This window comes from Spodoptera frugiperda, chromosome 21 (assembly GCF_023101765.2).
Source record: "Spodoptera frugiperda isolate SF20-4 chromosome 21, AGI-APGP_CSIRO_Sfru_2.0, whole genome shotgun sequence".
Taxonomy (NCBI): domain Eukaryota; kingdom Metazoa; phylum Arthropoda; class Insecta; order Lepidoptera; family Noctuidae; genus Spodoptera; species Spodoptera frugiperda.
The window spans coordinates 5,510,739-5,529,452 of record NC_064232.1 but is presented as its reverse complement, the minus strand read 5'-3'; the positions used below and the strand labels follow the sequence as shown (position 1 = coordinate 5,529,452).

Genomic DNA, 18,714 nt, shown 5'->3' with positions numbered 1-18,714 from the left:
ACTTATATGTTCTGTGGTCGGCTTAATAGCCAACCTATGGGTTTTTATGGAATAGGAAGCAAACGAGCTGACGGATCACCTGATGGTAAGCGATCTGCAACACCCGTGTTGCGGGTGTCTCACCCGCAACACTAGAGGAGTCATAGATACGTTGCCGGCCTTTTATGGCATGCACGGGAAATGTAGTAATTGTTGAAGAATTATATCATCACTAAACGGCTTAGGAACAAACAACTTTACTGTAGTGTATACTAGCTTCTGCTAGCGGCTTTGCTTGCGTTTTCGGGGATAAAAAGTAGCCTGTGTGTTATTCCAGACCATAATCTACCCCTGTGTCAAATTCAATCCCGGTCCCTTCAGCCGTTGAAACGTGATTAATTAACAAACATACTTACACACAAACTTATATATTTCTTCTACCAACGGCTTAGAAACAAACAACTATACCTACATATCGACGTCACTTTATCTTCCTCCCAATTCAAGTGGGCCAGTGAGGAGAGCACCTCAAGCTACACAAATCCAGTATACCCTGACCGTTGGCTCTAAGGAAATGTCGTATAAAGCGAGACCATGACAAACTGGTTCTGTGTAGATAGACATGAAGCCGCACATTCTCACGAGATACCTATCTTTATGTTATCGCTCGCTATGCTATCTTATGAAGTGTTTATCTTAGATATAGACATAGTCATATAATGTGGGATTTTTGCTATACGTATTGTGGTATGAGGTGGTGTATAAAATTTAGAAAGGTGTGCTGAGATAATTTTTAGAATGGCGAGTGAATGAATTATGAATTCATTAGGAGAGATTTTACTAATAGATAACCAAGTTTCGTTTGTATGAGAGGCTGTCTTTATAGCAAAATCAATGAAAATGTATGATCCAATTGTTTTATAATAAGACATGCTAAATTAATTAAAAATCACGGTTTACTCATGTATATTAATGGAGAATAGCTCTTCTAGTTTCGAGTCACAGAGGGACTCTTCATCATGAGCGACGAGTGCAGACGCAATGCGCATCCTACTACTAGATACTAGTAAAGCTCTTCTCCATTAATTTACTTCAGTAAACCGTAATTTATAGTTAATTTCGGTACTCCATTGATTGAAATCTATAATTAGTAATAACGTGCGATGATCAGCAGTCTTATTTACTTTAAAACTCACGACCCCTTTAGAAAAGAACAAATCATCCACCAACAGAATGACCTGAAATTAAATAAAAAGGACTCTTCAGCTAAAAAGACAAAACACAAGTAAAATACTTCATCAAACCTAAATAAAAAATCATGACACACACACAAACATCTGGTTGACATGGAACCCTGACTCCCTTTCCGCCATGACGACGAAATGCGTCATCAGTACAAAACGGGTTTGTTCATTCAAACTGTGGTTTGAGTCCAAAAATAAAGGCAAATCTAAGGAACTACATATCTGTCTTTCGATGACACATTTTTTAAATATTTCCTGCTCGACCTGGGACGATATAATATTTTCTTGGCATCACAGAAATAGGGCGTGAAACAACGCTTATGTCGTATGAGGATCTATCCTCCCAAAAGACCGGTAACACACTTGCACACACGCTTACAATATCTTTTGGTATTACTGGTGCCCATGGCCCATGGATTAGACGGCATTAATTGTTTGGCTCGAAAAGCAGGATTAAAAACAGGGTGGTTTTTAGTCAGTACGATTCTGACACTCGCCTCGCCCAAGGCGGGAGAAGTCATCGAATAATTTTCTCCGCTTAAAAAAGCATTGTTTATTTTCGTCTGTTCCGACGCTACGATTTTCTCCTATACTGTACGGAGACTGCGATTACAAAAATATAAAATCACATACCGATCACACCCAGACCCAGAACAACAATTTGTGGATCACACAAAGAGTTGTTTCGTGCGGGAATCCGAACCGCTACATCTCGCATAGTAGCCGGTTGTCCAGAGAGCGCCAACCGTATATTATATCTATCTGTATATGATGACACATTTTTGAAGCACTCCAACACTTTGATTCATGATACCGTCATACTTTTACAGAGCGGAACAATGAACAATAATTGGATACATTAAACATTAGTTGGAAAAGATAATTGATTAAACAATGTATAGAAAAAAATGCTAGACAGACAATCTTGCTACAAAAAATGACTAGACGATGTCTATATTACTTGAGCTGTTTTAACATCAACAGCCCGTGACAATTCACTACTGGAGTATGAGCCACCTCTACGCAAGAGGGTCCATGGTTTTGATTGATCACAGAGCATTGATTCCTAGTTCTTATAACACCCTACCCAGATAATAGCAGTAAACCTCGCTACATCCTTGTTGTCTGGACATCTACACTACATGAGCTGCTGTTTACATGTGAACATTAGCTCATGACGATACCTAAGTACGTGTGTCGCCTGGACAGTCAACCTCGCCACATCCTTGTTGACTGGACATCTACACTACATGAGCTGCTGTTTACTTGTGTACATACAAATCAATATCATTTGAAATAAAATCTATTGCTATTTTCTAATAAGTATGTCTTTAGTTAAATACGCAGTAGTGTAAGCAGATTAGTTGCTAGTAGGGCTTCAGGTTGCCAAGGGGGATGAAGGTTCTCGTGTTGATATACTTTGAAGTATTGAGATGGAATTACTTTAGAAGATTTGATATATTAATATTCAAGAGATCTCATACTAATTAATTAAGATGTAGTAGTAGTACTTCATAAAATGATCTACTCAGTCTTTTAAATATGAGGATGACTGTTCTGTCAATCGATGGATCGAGTGCTCTGAACGAATCGTCTTGTTTGTCCACTGGCGAGTGTCAAACTAGCGTAGTATGACCAGAGTGATACCACGGCCTTACAGAAAACAGAAGTGATACGCTTGCGTTGTGTGAGTGAGGTTACCGGATCCGCGATTCCCCAACAACCCTTAAATTCCTAACACCCAATTATAAGCCGGCAATTTATATTTGTGCGCTGGTTGTTTATACGCCTCTGGTGTATCGGGTGTCCATGGGCGGATCTGGTGATCCATCTGATCGTTTACCGGCTTATAACATAAAAATAAATTGTAACTGTACTCTCGACTTTTATCTAGCAGAATGACAGTATACTGGCAGGCTTATTAATTTGTTCCCTGTACAATCAATTATTATCCAAAGCCATTCACAACTTGTTTCGTAACACCAGGCGCCGTAAGTCTGCAAAACTAGAGCTTGTTTATCTAGGGTACAAGGTGGACGCATTGTGACGTCACTGTGCCCATGACGTCACTAAGTGCACGTCTAGACACGACTTGGCGTTACAGTGCAAATATCTGTAATTGTAACTGGATAGTTGGCAGAGTTAATGGGGTCTTTATTTGTATGGAGATGTAGGCTCTTTTGAACAGACTTATGGATGAACATTTTATTGGTATAGTATTAAAACATTGATAGACTGATGACTGTTGATGAAGCGAAAGAGGTAGCTTTGTAAGATTCGTAGCAATTCATTATCGAACCACAAGACAATCGGCGAAGCGCCACCGCTTCATGGTAGATGACCCACACGCACGAAGCGCTTCGCTTCAAGCTTCCTTGTGCGAACTGCTAAGGAGTGATATTCTTTGCCGGAGTCTGTGTCTCCTGATGGGTATAACCTGGGCGTCTTCAAAGCCCGAGTGAATAGGTTGCTTATGGGCAGACGTGTTCTATCGTAGGCCGCATCATCACTTACCATCAAGCGAGATAGCGGCCAAACGTCGATCCATCAAATGTAAAAAAAAATATTGGCGTTCCATTGTCTCTGTCTACCTCCATGGGAGACAGGCGTGAGGTTATGTATGTATTAAAACATGTGCTGTCAACAAACTTTTACATGTCAACATTAAATTCGAATAAGACGGTGACATTTTTATTTCATTTTCCTTATTGAATAAAAAAAACCGTTAACCACAATGAGGAACTTGAATTTATCCAAACGGGATTATATTAAGTCGTAGACTGAATTTGTGTCTAGATCGGTTCACTAATAGACGAGATTAGTGGTTGCATGAACGAGTCATTGGTCAGTCATCATTTTAAATTAAACTCACACTTTAAACTGACAGGACTTTACGCCTCATTGGCACCATTTAATTTTATGCATATACATGTGCAAAAATTGTCTGCTCATGTCGTCTTTTTGTCATTAAGATGCATCTGATAATTGTTGCCTTTTTGAAAATGTTCACTGATGTGTGTGTGTGTGTTACCGCTGTAATAATAAAAAACTACGAACGAAAAGGATTAAAATTAATAGTTTATATGAGTCATGCCACGGCCTCAAAAAACTAACGTGAAACAACGCTTTCGTTGTATGAGTGAGGTCACCAGAAACCTAATTACCTTCCTTATACCCAAATCCCCAACAATCCTCCTGAAATTCCTAAACCTTAAAGGCCGGTAACGCATTTGTAACGCCTATGGTGTTTCGGGTGTCCTTGGGCGGTGCCTTACCATTAGGAAATCCGTCTGTTCGTCTTTCCTTTAAAAAAAAATAGCGCCCTCTTACAACAAGCTCTTCATGCATGCTTCTTGGCCGGTTTTTATTACATTTAGGTAGCATATAGTTCTAGTATATAAGTAGACTTAAGTATTAACATATTATGTAGAAGTAGAAAGTAGAATATACATAAATCTATCTCTTTTACAGCATCCAAAATGATAACAGCCGTGAATGACTTTCTAGATGATCTTCGGTGAGTTACGTTTGTCGGTTAATTTAACTAACCACTGTAACTAACTGATTGGGAATAACTAACAATAATTTTTAACCATTTAACAGCATGTGCACAGTCAATTTTGAGTCTTATTCCTTCAAGGAGTGACTTTGCAATTTGTGAAGCCAAATTCTACACTAGCGCCACGGCCAAATGGTGTCCAAAAAGCTTCAAAGTCTTTATTTCTAACGAGATAGAGCTCAAAATTGACTGTTAAAGTTTTCCAAAATATCTAACGCTGGTTTTAAGAGTACTAAATATAATGACTAATAAATTGCTTCGTGACTAACCTACTAATATACAAAAGGCTTTATTAATACTAAATTTAACCCACGGTTTGGTCTGCGTACTAATTTCCTATTTGACTAAAATAGATACCTATGTTAAGTTTGATAGCTTACCACTACTGTTAAAAATAATGTCATTATTAAATCATTACTTGCCACTGGCCTCTTCTCACACGGAGAAGGTTTGAGCATTAATCACCACGCTTGCTCAATGCGGGTTGGCGATTTCAGATCTTAAACTTAATTAATTAAAAAATTATGAATATTAAATTGCACATGATTTCAAATACAAACAGATACATACAATTTTCGAGTGAGCTTATGTACAAAGGCGAGCTTAACCCAGAATTGGGTTCTCTGACAGCAAACCTTAAGCTAAACAGAGATTTTATATAGGCGGGTAATCAACGTGCGCAAAAAAAAAAAAATTAAAACTACAAACACATTCTATAAATAAAAACTACTAACTAAACAACAAATATCAAGAAAAAAAAAAAACTACACAATAGACAAAATAATACATACAAAATAAAATATAAATTAAATACATACATATATGATCATGTCGACAAAAAATGTTCTTTAATTCGTCTCCTGAAGACATCTAATGATGAGCTCCCGCGCACAGTATGTGGAAGAGAGTTCCAAAGCCTCACAGCGTGAACAGTGAAGGATCCACCATAACGGCTCGAAGCACTTACCTATTGTATTCCATAAAAAAGTAATACATATGAAATTCAGATGATTTATTTAACCTGAGTGTCTCCAAATCTCGAGTGAGTAGGTTACAAAAAGGTAAGTGCGCTCCATCGTAGTCTATATCATCGCCTACCACCAGGCGAGATAGTGGCCAAAAGTATCATTATCCCGGAGCTGCGGTATCTAGCGGGTTTACCGGGGCTCCGGCTCGAGAAGCAGGAGTAGGAACAGGGTGGTTTTTAAAGTAATAGTCTGACACTCCTTCTCGCTTCGCCCAAGGCGGGAGAAGTCATAGGCTGATTATCCACACTCAAAAAAAGTACCGTTGTACTCGGAACGCAGATCTACACGAGACACAATATGTTTTCTACTATGTCTCATATACCGAAAGAGGCGACAGACAATGCGTTAGTAAAAAAACTGTCCTATTTCATATTTTCCATCAACAATAAAATTCTTCGACACCTTTTCATAAAAAAAAACAGCGACACAAACAGTGAATTCGTTTTACGTAATCACATTAGGTGGTAATACATAAACGTATGTCCTTTACATAATACGTACGTATGTATGTACGAATGATTTGTATACTAAATAGTGTTAAACGAGGCTCTTATGTATTTGACCTTGAAATAAACAGCCTAATGTCGTGACGGTATAAAATTTATAAAACTATTTTTGATAGAACCGAAAATGTCAAATGAAAATTGTGGATGGTTCTTGTAAGGAATCATTAAGAGCCTATGATGGTCCGCTGCTAGACTATGATTTTATGAGCCTCGTCTACTTTGTCATAATCTTCTTGCTTTAGGACCACTAAGAGGCCAGTGTGCGAAGAAGCTGCGCAGCTCGAGTATCGATAGCAGGAAAGCCATCCATAGCAACATCCATAACACACATCTATGGCACGTTCCATAGCATGCATATAAAAACATAGCTTAGCTGAGTCCTTTTCCACCAGTGCTAAGCTATGTATACCAAATGGAAAATCCCTTCAAGACTAGTTAGACAACGCCGCAAACGTTGTGCCGTTTCGTTTAAATACTTTCAAGTTTATCCGTAAAGCAAACTCGTACTAAGGGACCTGTACCCTTAGTACGAGTTTGCTTTACGTTCGTTCTCTCGTTCGATCTCGTTCACCAATTCAATTAGAAAAAGTAGATAAAATATTATGTAATTTTGTTTTAAAACAACTTAGTGAATGAACAACAAAAATACGCGTATTTGAATCAGATCATATCGAGATAAATTGCATGGGTATTTAAGAATTAGGTACTAAAAATTACTTTAATACAGTATGTTGACATAAAAATTGTTGGCAGATCGTAATCGACTGGACAAATAATGACACCAATCTACATAAATGTACCTAATCTAAAGAAAGAAAAATCTAAAGAAATTTGCCATGAATCTTCCGTGGAGTGTTTTTTTAAGCAGGGGACAATCATCCAATGACTTCTCCCCCGCCTTGGGCGAGGCGAGAGGAGTGTTAGACTCTTACTGACTAAAAACCGTTCTACTCCTGGTTTTCGAACCAGAGCCCCGGTAAACCCGCTAGGTAATCCGTAGCTCCGGATCTGTGGAGAATGCGAACAATGTATTTCCCCAAAATCCAGAAAAGAGAGATCTTTATGCGTGTTCCAAAACGCAATAATATAGAAATAAAATAGAAATCGAGAGGTGAATAGATGTTAGGACATTTTACCAACATTTATTCACCCCGTTCCTGTACCTATTCACCCCTCGATTTCTATTCACCCCGTTTTACGGTATGTAATATCTAAGTTTACATAACGTTATTTGTTACGTGTATATTACCACCTATTTATAAACTATGTACATCCATTCAGTACGAGCCTCAAAACTAATTTACACTATCCATCACGTCACGCCCCTGATAATTATTATTGGTCTTGAAATTTCCACGCAGTTGTGTCTCTGGCTGTTTGTCGTATCACCTTTGTCTATTTTACAGTGATTTAAAAAAAGTAATAACTTGTCAAAGAACAAATAAAGTGCATTTGAATTTTCGATGTTCTATTTTTAAAAAAAGTAAAAACTGTCAAAATCTATCGAAACAAGTGCATTTGAATTTTCGAAGTTCTATTTTTGAAACATGTCGCTTCTGTTAAAGATGTGCGAAAACGTTATTTGTGGTTCTTAATTTAAACAGTTTGTAGTGAACGTTTTTGGTTTGTGAAGTGCTTTTTCGTAACTACCTTCATTTTATGGCAAAGACGCTAGAAGAATTGATTATACTTAAAAGGACTGCGTTAAGATACCTTCTAGCAAGAGAATCGAAGTTGCTAGCTCTTGGACAGAAGCCTGTGAATAAAAAAATTGCTAATTTTGTCCGAAAATATGAACACAACGATGGTTGGTCGGGTTTTTTGGATTCCTTCAGTGAAGATTTAACGAGGAACGTCAATATTTATGATTGGAGATATGAGAATGAGAAAGAGAGTGTGATAAACAAGCCCAGGAGTTACCGTCTGGATTCAATGTCTAGGAATCTTTTGAGCAGTTTCAGACTCAGAAGTCGAGCGAGGTAAAATTTTTGAAGTAAATTTCTGTAACCTTGTTGACGAACCAAGGGCAAATTTAAGAGGTGCGTTAGGTAGGTACGGAACGTGTGATTCACAAACTGGTACCCATTAGATTAAGTCGGAGCTGCGGACTACCTAGCGGATTACCGGGGTTGGAACGGGGTGGTTTTTAGTCAGTAATAGTCTGACATTCCCTCTCTACACTCGCCTAAGCGGGAGAAATCATTGAATGATTCAAAGGTTGTATGCGTAGAAACAAAAAAAAAACGCCAAACGGTAGCTAATAACCTTGGCTAACTAATTCATTACTTTTTTTATATGTTTGATAATGTTTTGGTGAGAAAAAAAATCATTTGTGAATTATTTTTACCGAAAAAATCACTATTTTTCAATATTTTCAATTAGGGGTTCAACCCCCCATATTATTTTTTTTTGTCCAAAAAATTAGATGTAGTACTCAGCCTTAACGGGTTAGAAGTCCCACCCCTATCATATTGTATAATCATCGTATAGATGTTTGTATGAGAGCTGGAAAATTCATAGTGCTATGAATTTAATAGTGCTATGAAAACTTAAGTGCTCACCTGAGTTTTCTAAATAAAATTTGATATGGCCATTTAGCGTCCATAGGCCCGCGTCGTACGCATCGCACGGATTAATATTCCAGACTGCGTCCAACGTATTAGCGGCGTTCGGATTAAAGTGCCTAAAGTAATCAATCAATATTAAAAATATTACAAATTCCATTACGAAATAAGAATACTATATCAATGCGATATGGAGCCTTTATCTGTACAATAGATAAACAGTTAGTATTACTCTAACTTTTAACTGAAGTGGTTTTGTGTGTTCTGTGGGAAAATATCACGGAAAAGTTAATTCTGTGAGTAACTATTGATTTTTTTTTTGGCACGTTTTGAGAAAAATAGAGAAAAAAAAGCATTTAGTTTAAAGAAAACACGCACACTAATACAAAGATTATACAGTATGGAGATCACTCATATGATTTCAATGAAACTACAAGTAGTACTCGTCCACAGTAGCAAATTAAAATTTTTAAATAAATAAAAGAATTAAAATAATTAATTATTAAATTCTTTGGGATTAACTTCATGTTTCTTGACCACAGAAGTTAGTTGTTGTACAATAGGTTGTCTAGGAATGTTACGGACATGCGACGCGGCTGTATTAATGCCGTATTTGTAAAGAGTGTTCAAATTATCTCAAAGAGAATAATGCACTTTTTGGCCTATTTCGTTCATTTTCGTATATTGTCAGCCAAGATGATAACAAATATGTTTACTTAATTTATAAGTTATAACAGGCTAGATGGATGTGGGTTGCTTCCAACAGCTGATCTGGAAATCATTAGAAGAATTTTAGTTACTCAAAAATGTCTAAAGTAATTGAGTCCTGTAAAAACGGTCAGTTTTTTTGTCTCCACGCTTTTACTAAAAATCCGTTTCAAGTCGCACCTTAAGTTAACATAGACGTTCCGGTAGACAGACGCTGGACGCAGGTCGCTTTAACCGGCCTATCTGGAACTCATTTGGAGCCTATATTTTTTTATGCTAAACGAGCAGGCGATCGCCTGATGGTAAGCAATCGCCACCGCCTATGGACACCCGAAACACTAGATTCGTTACAAGTGCGTTGCCAGCCTAGTGGCGGTTAGGAATTTAAGGATTGTCGGGGAATCGGGGATTGGGAATATTGAGAAGGCGGGTTATCGGAAACAAACGTTGTTTCACGTCGTTTTCTGTGAGGCCGTGGTATCACTCCGGTCGAGCCGGCACATTGGTGTCGCGTAGTGGACGTCTCGTGGTAGATACGATGATAAAGGTGAAAATGAAGTTAAAACTTACTTTTGCGAGTGAGATTTATCTGCTTACCTCTGAAGAGTGTACCCGTAATATTACATTCATAAACTTTATCATGGAGTACTGATAAGTTAACAGGATTATCTCTTTTGGTCGTCACGTGATTTATAAGTACTCGATAGGTACCTAACCAAAGGTAATAAAGTGTAAAGATTTATTCGATTGTTTGGTAGAGTCAACGTTTACGAAAAAAAGGAAGGAGGAATCTCCAGTTTAGTTTCGATTATTTTAAACGTAAAGCCAACTCATACTAAGGGTACTGAACATCGGAATATTTATGCAAATAAATATTTGTCCTTAACTATCTGATAACAATGAAGAAAAGAATGTGGTAATTTAGTAAGTAATCATGTGAGTATAGTATAATTTGTAGATAAATAGGCATAAATTATTTTGATGTGACGTCTCAGAAAGACTTATGGGCAAAATTACTAACGGATCTTAATCTAAAATATAAGCCTTATAGCTATAAAAATCTGTTTTCGTCATTCCCAGGGTGGTTTTAGTGAGGTAAAAATCCCACACTCCCTAGTCTTTCTCCCAAAAAGCTAGGCGCCATTTATAGGTTTCCCCCGTTATCAAAAAATAAAGAATACAGTTCAATAACATCTAATTATTGTAGATTTTATCGTAAAATATTAAAATTCTTGATTCATATCTTAATTTCTTTATCTATTTATCTGTTTGTTACCGCGATAATCTCGGGAACGGCTTTATTGATATTGATTTGATTTAATGTTTATTATAGTATGCACTTACTATAGGTATGTTTGTTTTTTATGCGTAAAAGTATTTTTCACACGACTCTTATATAATATTTTCCGATTTATTTCGTTGCGGGATCCAAGACAGTCATTCATGTCCCTGGGATGCGCTGGACTTCAGTGTTCCGGTGTTTTCATGGTTGTATCTACTGTAGATCCTGGCTTACAGGAGTTGCAGTGGTTTTGGGAGGTTGTAGGCTTTTAAAAGCGTAGAATGTGAATTTCTGTACCTAAGTTCAAATACATGTCTACTGAACTGATTTCAGTAAACCAATCTTAATAAATTAATCTAAATGTGGGAGAGCCATGCTTCGGTACGAATGGGCCGGCTCGACCGGAGTGATACCACGGCTTCACAGAAAACCGACGTGAAACAACGCTTGCGTTGTGTTTCGTTGCGCTCGTTTACCGGCTCATACCATAAAAAAAAACCAATATTAAAGAAACTTATCTATTTTAACTAAAACTAATATTTTTATCCCATTGTCTCCAGAGGGGGAAGGATGGCCGAGGCTCCAGTTGTGACAGTGGAACAGGGGCAGTTGCAGGGCCGTGTGGTGAACAGTCCCACCGGCAAGGCCTTCTACAGCTTCCAGGGCATACCTTATGCTAAGCCTCCACTAGGATCCTTGAGGTTTAAGGTAAGAATGATGATGATATGAGAAGTGATCCTTATATTTTCCGGAGCTGCGGATAACGTAACAGGTTACTGGGGTTCCGGCTCAAAGCAGGAGTAGGAAGGGGGTGGTTTTTAGTCAGTAACGCCCGAATACTGAAATACTACTCAATTTGAAACTTTATCTCTGTCATTTTATAAAGAATCGATAAGGACAGAACTAGTTTTGAGAGCGTCTTAAAATTGAGTAGCGTATGAGTATTCGGACATAAGGAGTCTGCCAGTCCCTCTCGCATTACCAGGGGAGAAAGGCCAATGGATGATTTTCCCCCATTAAAAAAAGGCTTAGTTAAGTAACCATGCAATAACTCTGAATACGACAGTAAGATAAAAATAAGAACCAACATCAAATAGGTTAGGTATTTGATGTTGGTTCTTATTTTTATCTTTTTTCTTCATTTCTTCCTTTTCTATCAATAAAATAATACAATTCAGCTGTTAAAAGACGTACCACAATGCAGGTGAACAAATATTATTCAGTCGGTTTCAGAGATATAACATGTTATCTGTATCTCGCGTATCTATGAGTAAATAAGATAACACATAACAGCATCTTATGTACACGTCATTGGTTATGTAAGTAGTGGGATGGTAACAAAAAATATATATTGTGCAAATTTTTCTAATAGTAAAAAGGTTTTGAAGAGAGTTTTTTCTTGAACAAAGGGTGGTTTTCTAAAAACTGGTTCCATGGGTGGCCTTTGTTAAGTTTCTAAACATAATAACTGAAAAATCACCAAAGGAAAAGTAACAAAATACTATAGAAGTTAACTTACTAACTATTTAAAATATTTAGTAGTAGCGTAGGAGCCCTTTCCTTTTTAAAAGGCCGGCAACGCACCTATGATGCCTCTGGTGTTGCGGGTAGACTCTCGCAACCGAGCTACCCCTAGAAAGGGGCAGCGCTGATCTCTTACCATTAGGTGACGCGTCTGCTCGTTTGCCCCAATTCCATAAGAATAGAAGTTAGTTGGCTTTTTCCTAATTGGAGTCATCACTAAATTTTAGCCAGATGCAAACACGTGAAATATGCATGATTTATTTATTAGGTATAATGGTTTAAACGCTAAAGTACAACATTTTGTTAGCCCTTGTAAGGCATTGTTTTAGGGTATGTAATAACTGCTATTAAAAGGGGTGACCCGCATGTGATCGCCACCCGCATGGCAGGAAAAGTACTCTTCAAAAGATTTTTTTCAAACTATAGGGTGTGTGAGAATCGACAATTATTCCTATGCATTGTTGAGGCATTAAATGCAGTTTTTTTACAATGAAGATTGGTGTCTAACAGAGTAATCAAATATCCCCTTTCCAAATTCCAGGCACCTCAACCACCAGAACCATGGGAAGGCATCCGCGACGCGTCCGCAGAAGGAAACGTCTCCGCACAAATCGACTTCTTCAAGAAAGAATACACGGGCGATGAGAACTGCCTCTTCCTGAACGTATACACTCCTAATTTAGACGGAGAATTCCTCCCAGTCATGGTATTCATCCACGGAGGAGGTTTCGTCTTCGGATCTGGTAACTCCAGCTTATACGGAGGAGATTACTTGGTAGAAAAAGATGTAGTTGTAGTAACCTTGAACTATAGGTGCGGAGTGCTTGGATTCTTGAGCATGAACACTCCAGAAGTACCTGGAAACGCTGGACTGAAGGACCAGGTACAAGCTCTGAGGTGGATCAAGGAAAATATCCACAATTTCGGAGGAAACAGCGGTAACATCACCATTTTTGGTGAAAGCGCTGGTGGGGCGGCCGTTTCTATTCTCACTGCTAGTCCATTAACCAAGGGTTTGATCAGCAAGGCGATTATTCAGTCAGGTACTGCTTTATCCAACTGGACTGTGCAGAAAACTCCTATCGAAAACGCGAGGAATCTAGCCAAGAGTTTAGGCTGCGAATCTGATGATCCTGAGGAAGTACTGGACTTCTTAAATGCTACTTCTGCTAGGGAGTTAGTGGAAGCTCATGAGAAACTATCGCCAATGGAATTATTCCCTGAAGTGTACAACGCTTTTGGTGTCGTCATTGAGAAGGAATTCCCAGGAGTCGAAGCGGTTATCACAGAGCCGTTCATAGACCTGCTAACATCAGGCAGGATAGCCGAAACACCAATAATGATTGGATCAACTTCATTAGAATTTGCTTTCGAAAGAAAAACGGACGATTTACAAGTCTTCATCCCAGAAGAATTGAAGATTGAGAGGAATTCGGAACAGGCTTTGGAAATCGCTGAACAGATTAAGACCCTGTACTTCAAAGGGAACCACACTGGTGTGGAAAGTCTCCCAGAGTATTTCGAGCTACTATCAGATACGACAATCAACGTGGACACACATAGACATGTCCAGTACTTGATAAATGTATCCAAAAAGCCAATTTACTACTACAAGTTTGACTATGTTGGTGAATTGAACATTTCTAAGAAAGTCTTGAACAGTTTTGGTCTGAAACGAGCGATGCATATGGATGAGCTTGGGTACCTGTTCCGCAATGACCTGCAGAAGGACGTGGAGCCTACCACTCTTGATATTAAGATGAGGGAGCGAATGTTGAGGCTGTGGACCAATTTCGCTAAGAGCGGGTGAGTTTTACTTTTTAATTATATATGAAGTATATAGTTTTTCGTTGAAGGGTCTAGTTGCGGTACAAAGATAAATATAGTCATATATCTACTTCAGTAATATTTTACTTATGGTATAATATGTAAGGCTAAACATTAGAAACAACATTGGAGTTTTTTTTGAGGGGGAAACTCATCCAATGATTTCTCCAGCCTTGGTTGAGGCGTGATAGAATGGCAGACTCTTACTGACAATAAACCACCCCGTTCTTTCAACTGCTTTGAGCTTGAGCCCTGGTAACCTTACCAATATTGGAGTCCATTACGTTTTTAATACTAAAAATTTTAAAACTCTTTTTTTTTTGAAATCTCATAATCAGAGTTATACCAATCGACTTAAAAGAACTAGCAGGGCTCAGTAGATTATTTTCACACTTGTAGCTTCTTTGCAATATTCTTTATTTTAGAAATGATTCGTACTATTCTACACAAGTTCTAATCTACAACTCTCATTTCCAGAAACCCAACACCTGACGAGAACCATTACCTCACTGTAACCTGGTTGCCAGTGACCAAGGACAACCTTTACTACCTAAACCTAGGCCAAGAACTGTCCCTAGGCACAAATCCAGACAAGGAAAAGATGGACTTCTGGGACAGCCTATACAGCAAATACTACCGAATCTGGGACCACCCAAGGTCAAACAACGACGAAATCACCTTAACATCATCATCAGAACCGAAAATCATCGAATCATACTCCGAAACCGTGACAGTTTACTCCGAATCCAGTCAATTCACGGAATCCCATACCTACGTATCAGAGACTACGGAAATCGTGAATGAGAACAACGAAATCGTTACCGAGACTCACGAATTCATTACCGAGAGTAACGGAGAACCGGTTGTTGAATCTAACGATGTTGTTACTGAAGTAACGGAAAACAACGAAGCCGTGGTGGAAAACAACGATACTGTTGTGGAGAATAACGAACCTATCGTAGAAAATAACGGCCGTGTGGTAGAAAACGAAGTTGTGGTGGAAAAGAATGAGATAGACCATCCCAAGGTCGAAGAAACGGTTCAGGAGCCGGTGAAAATTGAGGAAAGCCATCCAAGTCAGCCTCCTGTGACCGCAGTCCTAAACGGCGATCGCAAGGTCCAGCCGAGACCTTCAAACGAGATCAAAATGGTGTCAAGGTCAAACGGGGCTCCTAAAGACGTGATCAGGGCGAACGACCCGCCAGAAGATGATCTCCCCAAGAATATTGGTGTTAATAAGTTTGTCAATTTCTTCGAGTCCCTCGGTGGTAAGAAGTAAGTGATAGTCATTTGAGATGCATTTTGTTTTTGGTTTTATTTTGGAGTGAATTCAATAATCTGATACCAGAATACGCTATAAAAATCAGTCCTTTTCGCCGTTTAGGAGATACTGTGTTGATGATGTTTCTAGTATATCCTATGGTATGTCTTATCGAATATCATAATTATTCATGATCATTTCTTATGTAAGAACTTCAAGTAATCAAATCTACGAAACTATAACCTTTCTGGTGTAGTGGGTGTCCATTGGCGACGCTAATTGATTATCATTGGGTACTGATGATGATTAGTACGAGTTTGCTTTACGTTTAACGAAAACGAATCGAGAGTGCGTTCGGCACGCTGATTGGCTAAATATGAATAAACCAATCACCGCCAAAAGCGCTCACGTAAACGCACACTAGTACTAAGGATACTGGCGATCCTTCTGCTCAATTATGGTAAAATTATAACCATTTTAAACGACTTCTAAGATAACCTAAAAATTCACTCCAAAAATAAAACAATGCATCAATAGTATGTAGATAATAAATTAGTCATTAAAATTAGTTTCTAATTTTACAGTATTTATTTACATTCCATCGTAAATTGTAAGATTAATTTCTTTTAGAGCCTTATTTTAGTAAGACATTCATATGACTGGGTCGTGCAACTCTAGAAAAATTAGCAAACCCGGCGAACTCCGTTTCGCCACCACGCTATCAGAAATGGGGCTTTCCTGCTTTTCTCTTGAATTTTTGTCTGATTTCTCTTTGCTATAAACCTCACGGCGCTCGAGACCTTTCCAACGAATGCAAAACCGTGGAAATCGGTTCGTGCGTTCTGGAGTTATAGCGTCAGGAAGGAAAACCCGACTTATTTTTATATTATAAGAAGAAAATATGGAGAACATTTCACCTGGTGTTAACTTGGTTGCGCTACTAGTCGCCGGCAACCATATCAAACCTTCAAGAAAAGAGCGTATTCCTTTTTAAAAGGCCGGCAACGCGCCTGTGACTCCTCTGGTGTTGCGGGTGTCCATAGGCGACGTTGATCGCTTACCATCAGGTGACCCGTCTGCTCGTTTGAAAAATCAACCCTAGCATTTGTTCTAATGTCTCTCTGTAGACAACATGGTTGCGCGACTAATCGTACGACTTAAGTGTCTTACTGAAAAAAGGGCTCTTAAGAAAATTCATATTTTTCCTTTCCTTTCAAATACATTTATATCTTTTAAAAGAAATCCTAATATTGTTATTTCTTTCTACCTAACTGTGCAAGATAAAGACAGCCATATTTTCATAACTGTCAAAATGAATTTGACAGTTGTCATCCATCTCTTTCTTGCATTATTAAAAATGAAGAAGATAGCAATAAGTTAATTGATTGTAATTATTTAAATTATGAATTATTTAAAGATTTTTGATGATTGGATTCAGAGGGTTTAGTACGAGTTTGAACGTAATCGAAACATTACCGCGTTTAGCCCCCTGATTGGTAGGTTCATTGGAGCCGACCAATCAGAACATCGAACGCAGTAACGTCTCTTTAAACGATAAACAAACTCGTACTAAGCCCGCATAAGTATGCCGGTCGTAGAATTAAAAAATTGTACTTATTAAAATAAATATCATGATTAGATCATTAGTATAAAAATTAACGCTATTTTCATGAGAAAGAATCAAGCTCGAAATCGATCGAGTTAGAGCGATTGTTTTCGTAAAATCGTTGTATCACAGTCTTCCTATATGGTTGTATAAAATCCTTTATGTATACATAATATTATTTACTCTTAAATCGTGTATTGTATAGGTGATTTTTTTATACAGTATGGAGATCACTCATATGACTTAAATGAAACTACAAGTAGTACTCGTCCACAGAAGCATAACACAACTATATATTTCAACGAAAACTGAAAATATAAATTTTCAAACAAAATAAACAATTAATCAAGTACTAAATTTTGTGGGATCAGCTTCATGTTCCTTGACCACAGAAGAGCTGTAATGTAGTAGGTTGTCTAGGAATGTTACGGACATGCGACGCGGCTGTTGCAATGCCATATTTGTAAAGAGTGTTCTAATTAGCTCAAAGAGAATAATGCACTTTTTGGCTTAAATACTGAGCCTATTTCGCTCATTTTTCGTATAAAGTCAGCCAAGGTAATTACAAATATGTGGTTTAAATTAAGTCATAAGAGGTCTCTCCATACGGTATACAGTTTCGTTTTTATTCAACTGACCGATACAAATAGAATTTGTTTATCTGTAACTCATCATCGTCCCAATAAAAAAGTTATTTAAAAAAAAACTAATAATCGTGGCCTTTCATAAACAAATGTGTCATATTTTTATTTAATTTTTCTATATAAATGCATATTTTTATTATTCTAATATGTTTATTTTGATAATGTGTTATTTTTTCCAATAAAAATCTTTCCATTATGTTTAAAAGACATTAGTTAGCGCTAGTGTGTCGTAAGATCAACTTGTAGATGTTCATTTATTAAATAAACATAGCATATACTAGAAAAGTATGTGAAAAATATTCATTTAAAAATCATATTCTTCAAAAAGACTATCTAAACTTAAATAATATTATTAATAGCACACTCGAATAACTATTTTCGCGGATGCTCGATTAATTTCAAGCGACACCGGGGCTCATAATCAAAAGCGTCTTTCAATATTATTTAAATTTAGTATGTCTTACAATTAAAAAATAAGCTATGATCACGCTACGACATTTATTTAAATAAAACAGGTAAACAACAAGTGCTATATATTTATAATAATAAAAAATCTTATATTATTCTAATATCTATGATGTAGATATTATTATTTGTGCCAATATAATTATTTAGTCCTATCATTTCCTATTATAATTAATAAATAGATTAGAATTATATTTTTGTATAATTATTACTTAATTATTATGCGTAAATAAAATACTATGTTATGTATAATGTGTTGTTTTTGTTTTTCCTATATTCTTACCAATCAGAATCGATACAATTTTATGGTATAAGCCGGTAAACGCGCTGACTGATCACCTGATGGTAAGGAATCGCTGCCGCTCATTGAGGCCCGGAACACCAGAGGCGTTACCAAGTGCTTTGCTGACTTTTTAGTGGTTGGGAATTTGAGGATTGTTGGAAATTGGAGAGACTGGGCACATCTCTGGGGTGGAAAATGACCGCAAGAATATTTTAATCTCCTGTCTGTAGTTAT

At 37.5% G+C, this 18,714-nt stretch overlaps 1 protein-coding gene across 4 annotated transcripts in view; it reads left to right on the top strand.

Annotated features, from left to right (window-relative positions):
• Positions 1-18,449, top strand: part of LOC118280278 (juvenile hormone esterase) — a 41,505-nt gene extending 23,056 nt beyond the window's left edge. Inside the window, exons 2-5 of one of the 4 annotated variants that reach the window (XM_035600242.2) lie at positions 4,695-4,740; positions 11,431-11,578; positions 12,936-14,200; positions 14,699-18,449. In XM_035600242.2, coding sequence (XP_035456135.2) covers positions 4,703-4,740; positions 11,431-11,578; positions 12,936-14,200; positions 14,699-15,500 — 2,253 coding nt within the window. In that variant the 5' untranslated portion in view covers positions 4,695-4,702 and the 3' untranslated portion in view covers positions 15,501-18,449. Of the gene's footprint in view, positions 1-4,694; positions 4,741-7,960; positions 8,296-9,068; positions 9,177-11,430; positions 11,579-12,935; positions 14,201-14,698 lie in introns of those variants that run through there. The other 3 variants (XM_035600241.2, XM_035600244.2, XM_035600243.2) reach the window with 3 other exon arrangements.
• Positions 18,450-18,714: the final 265 nt, after the last annotated feature.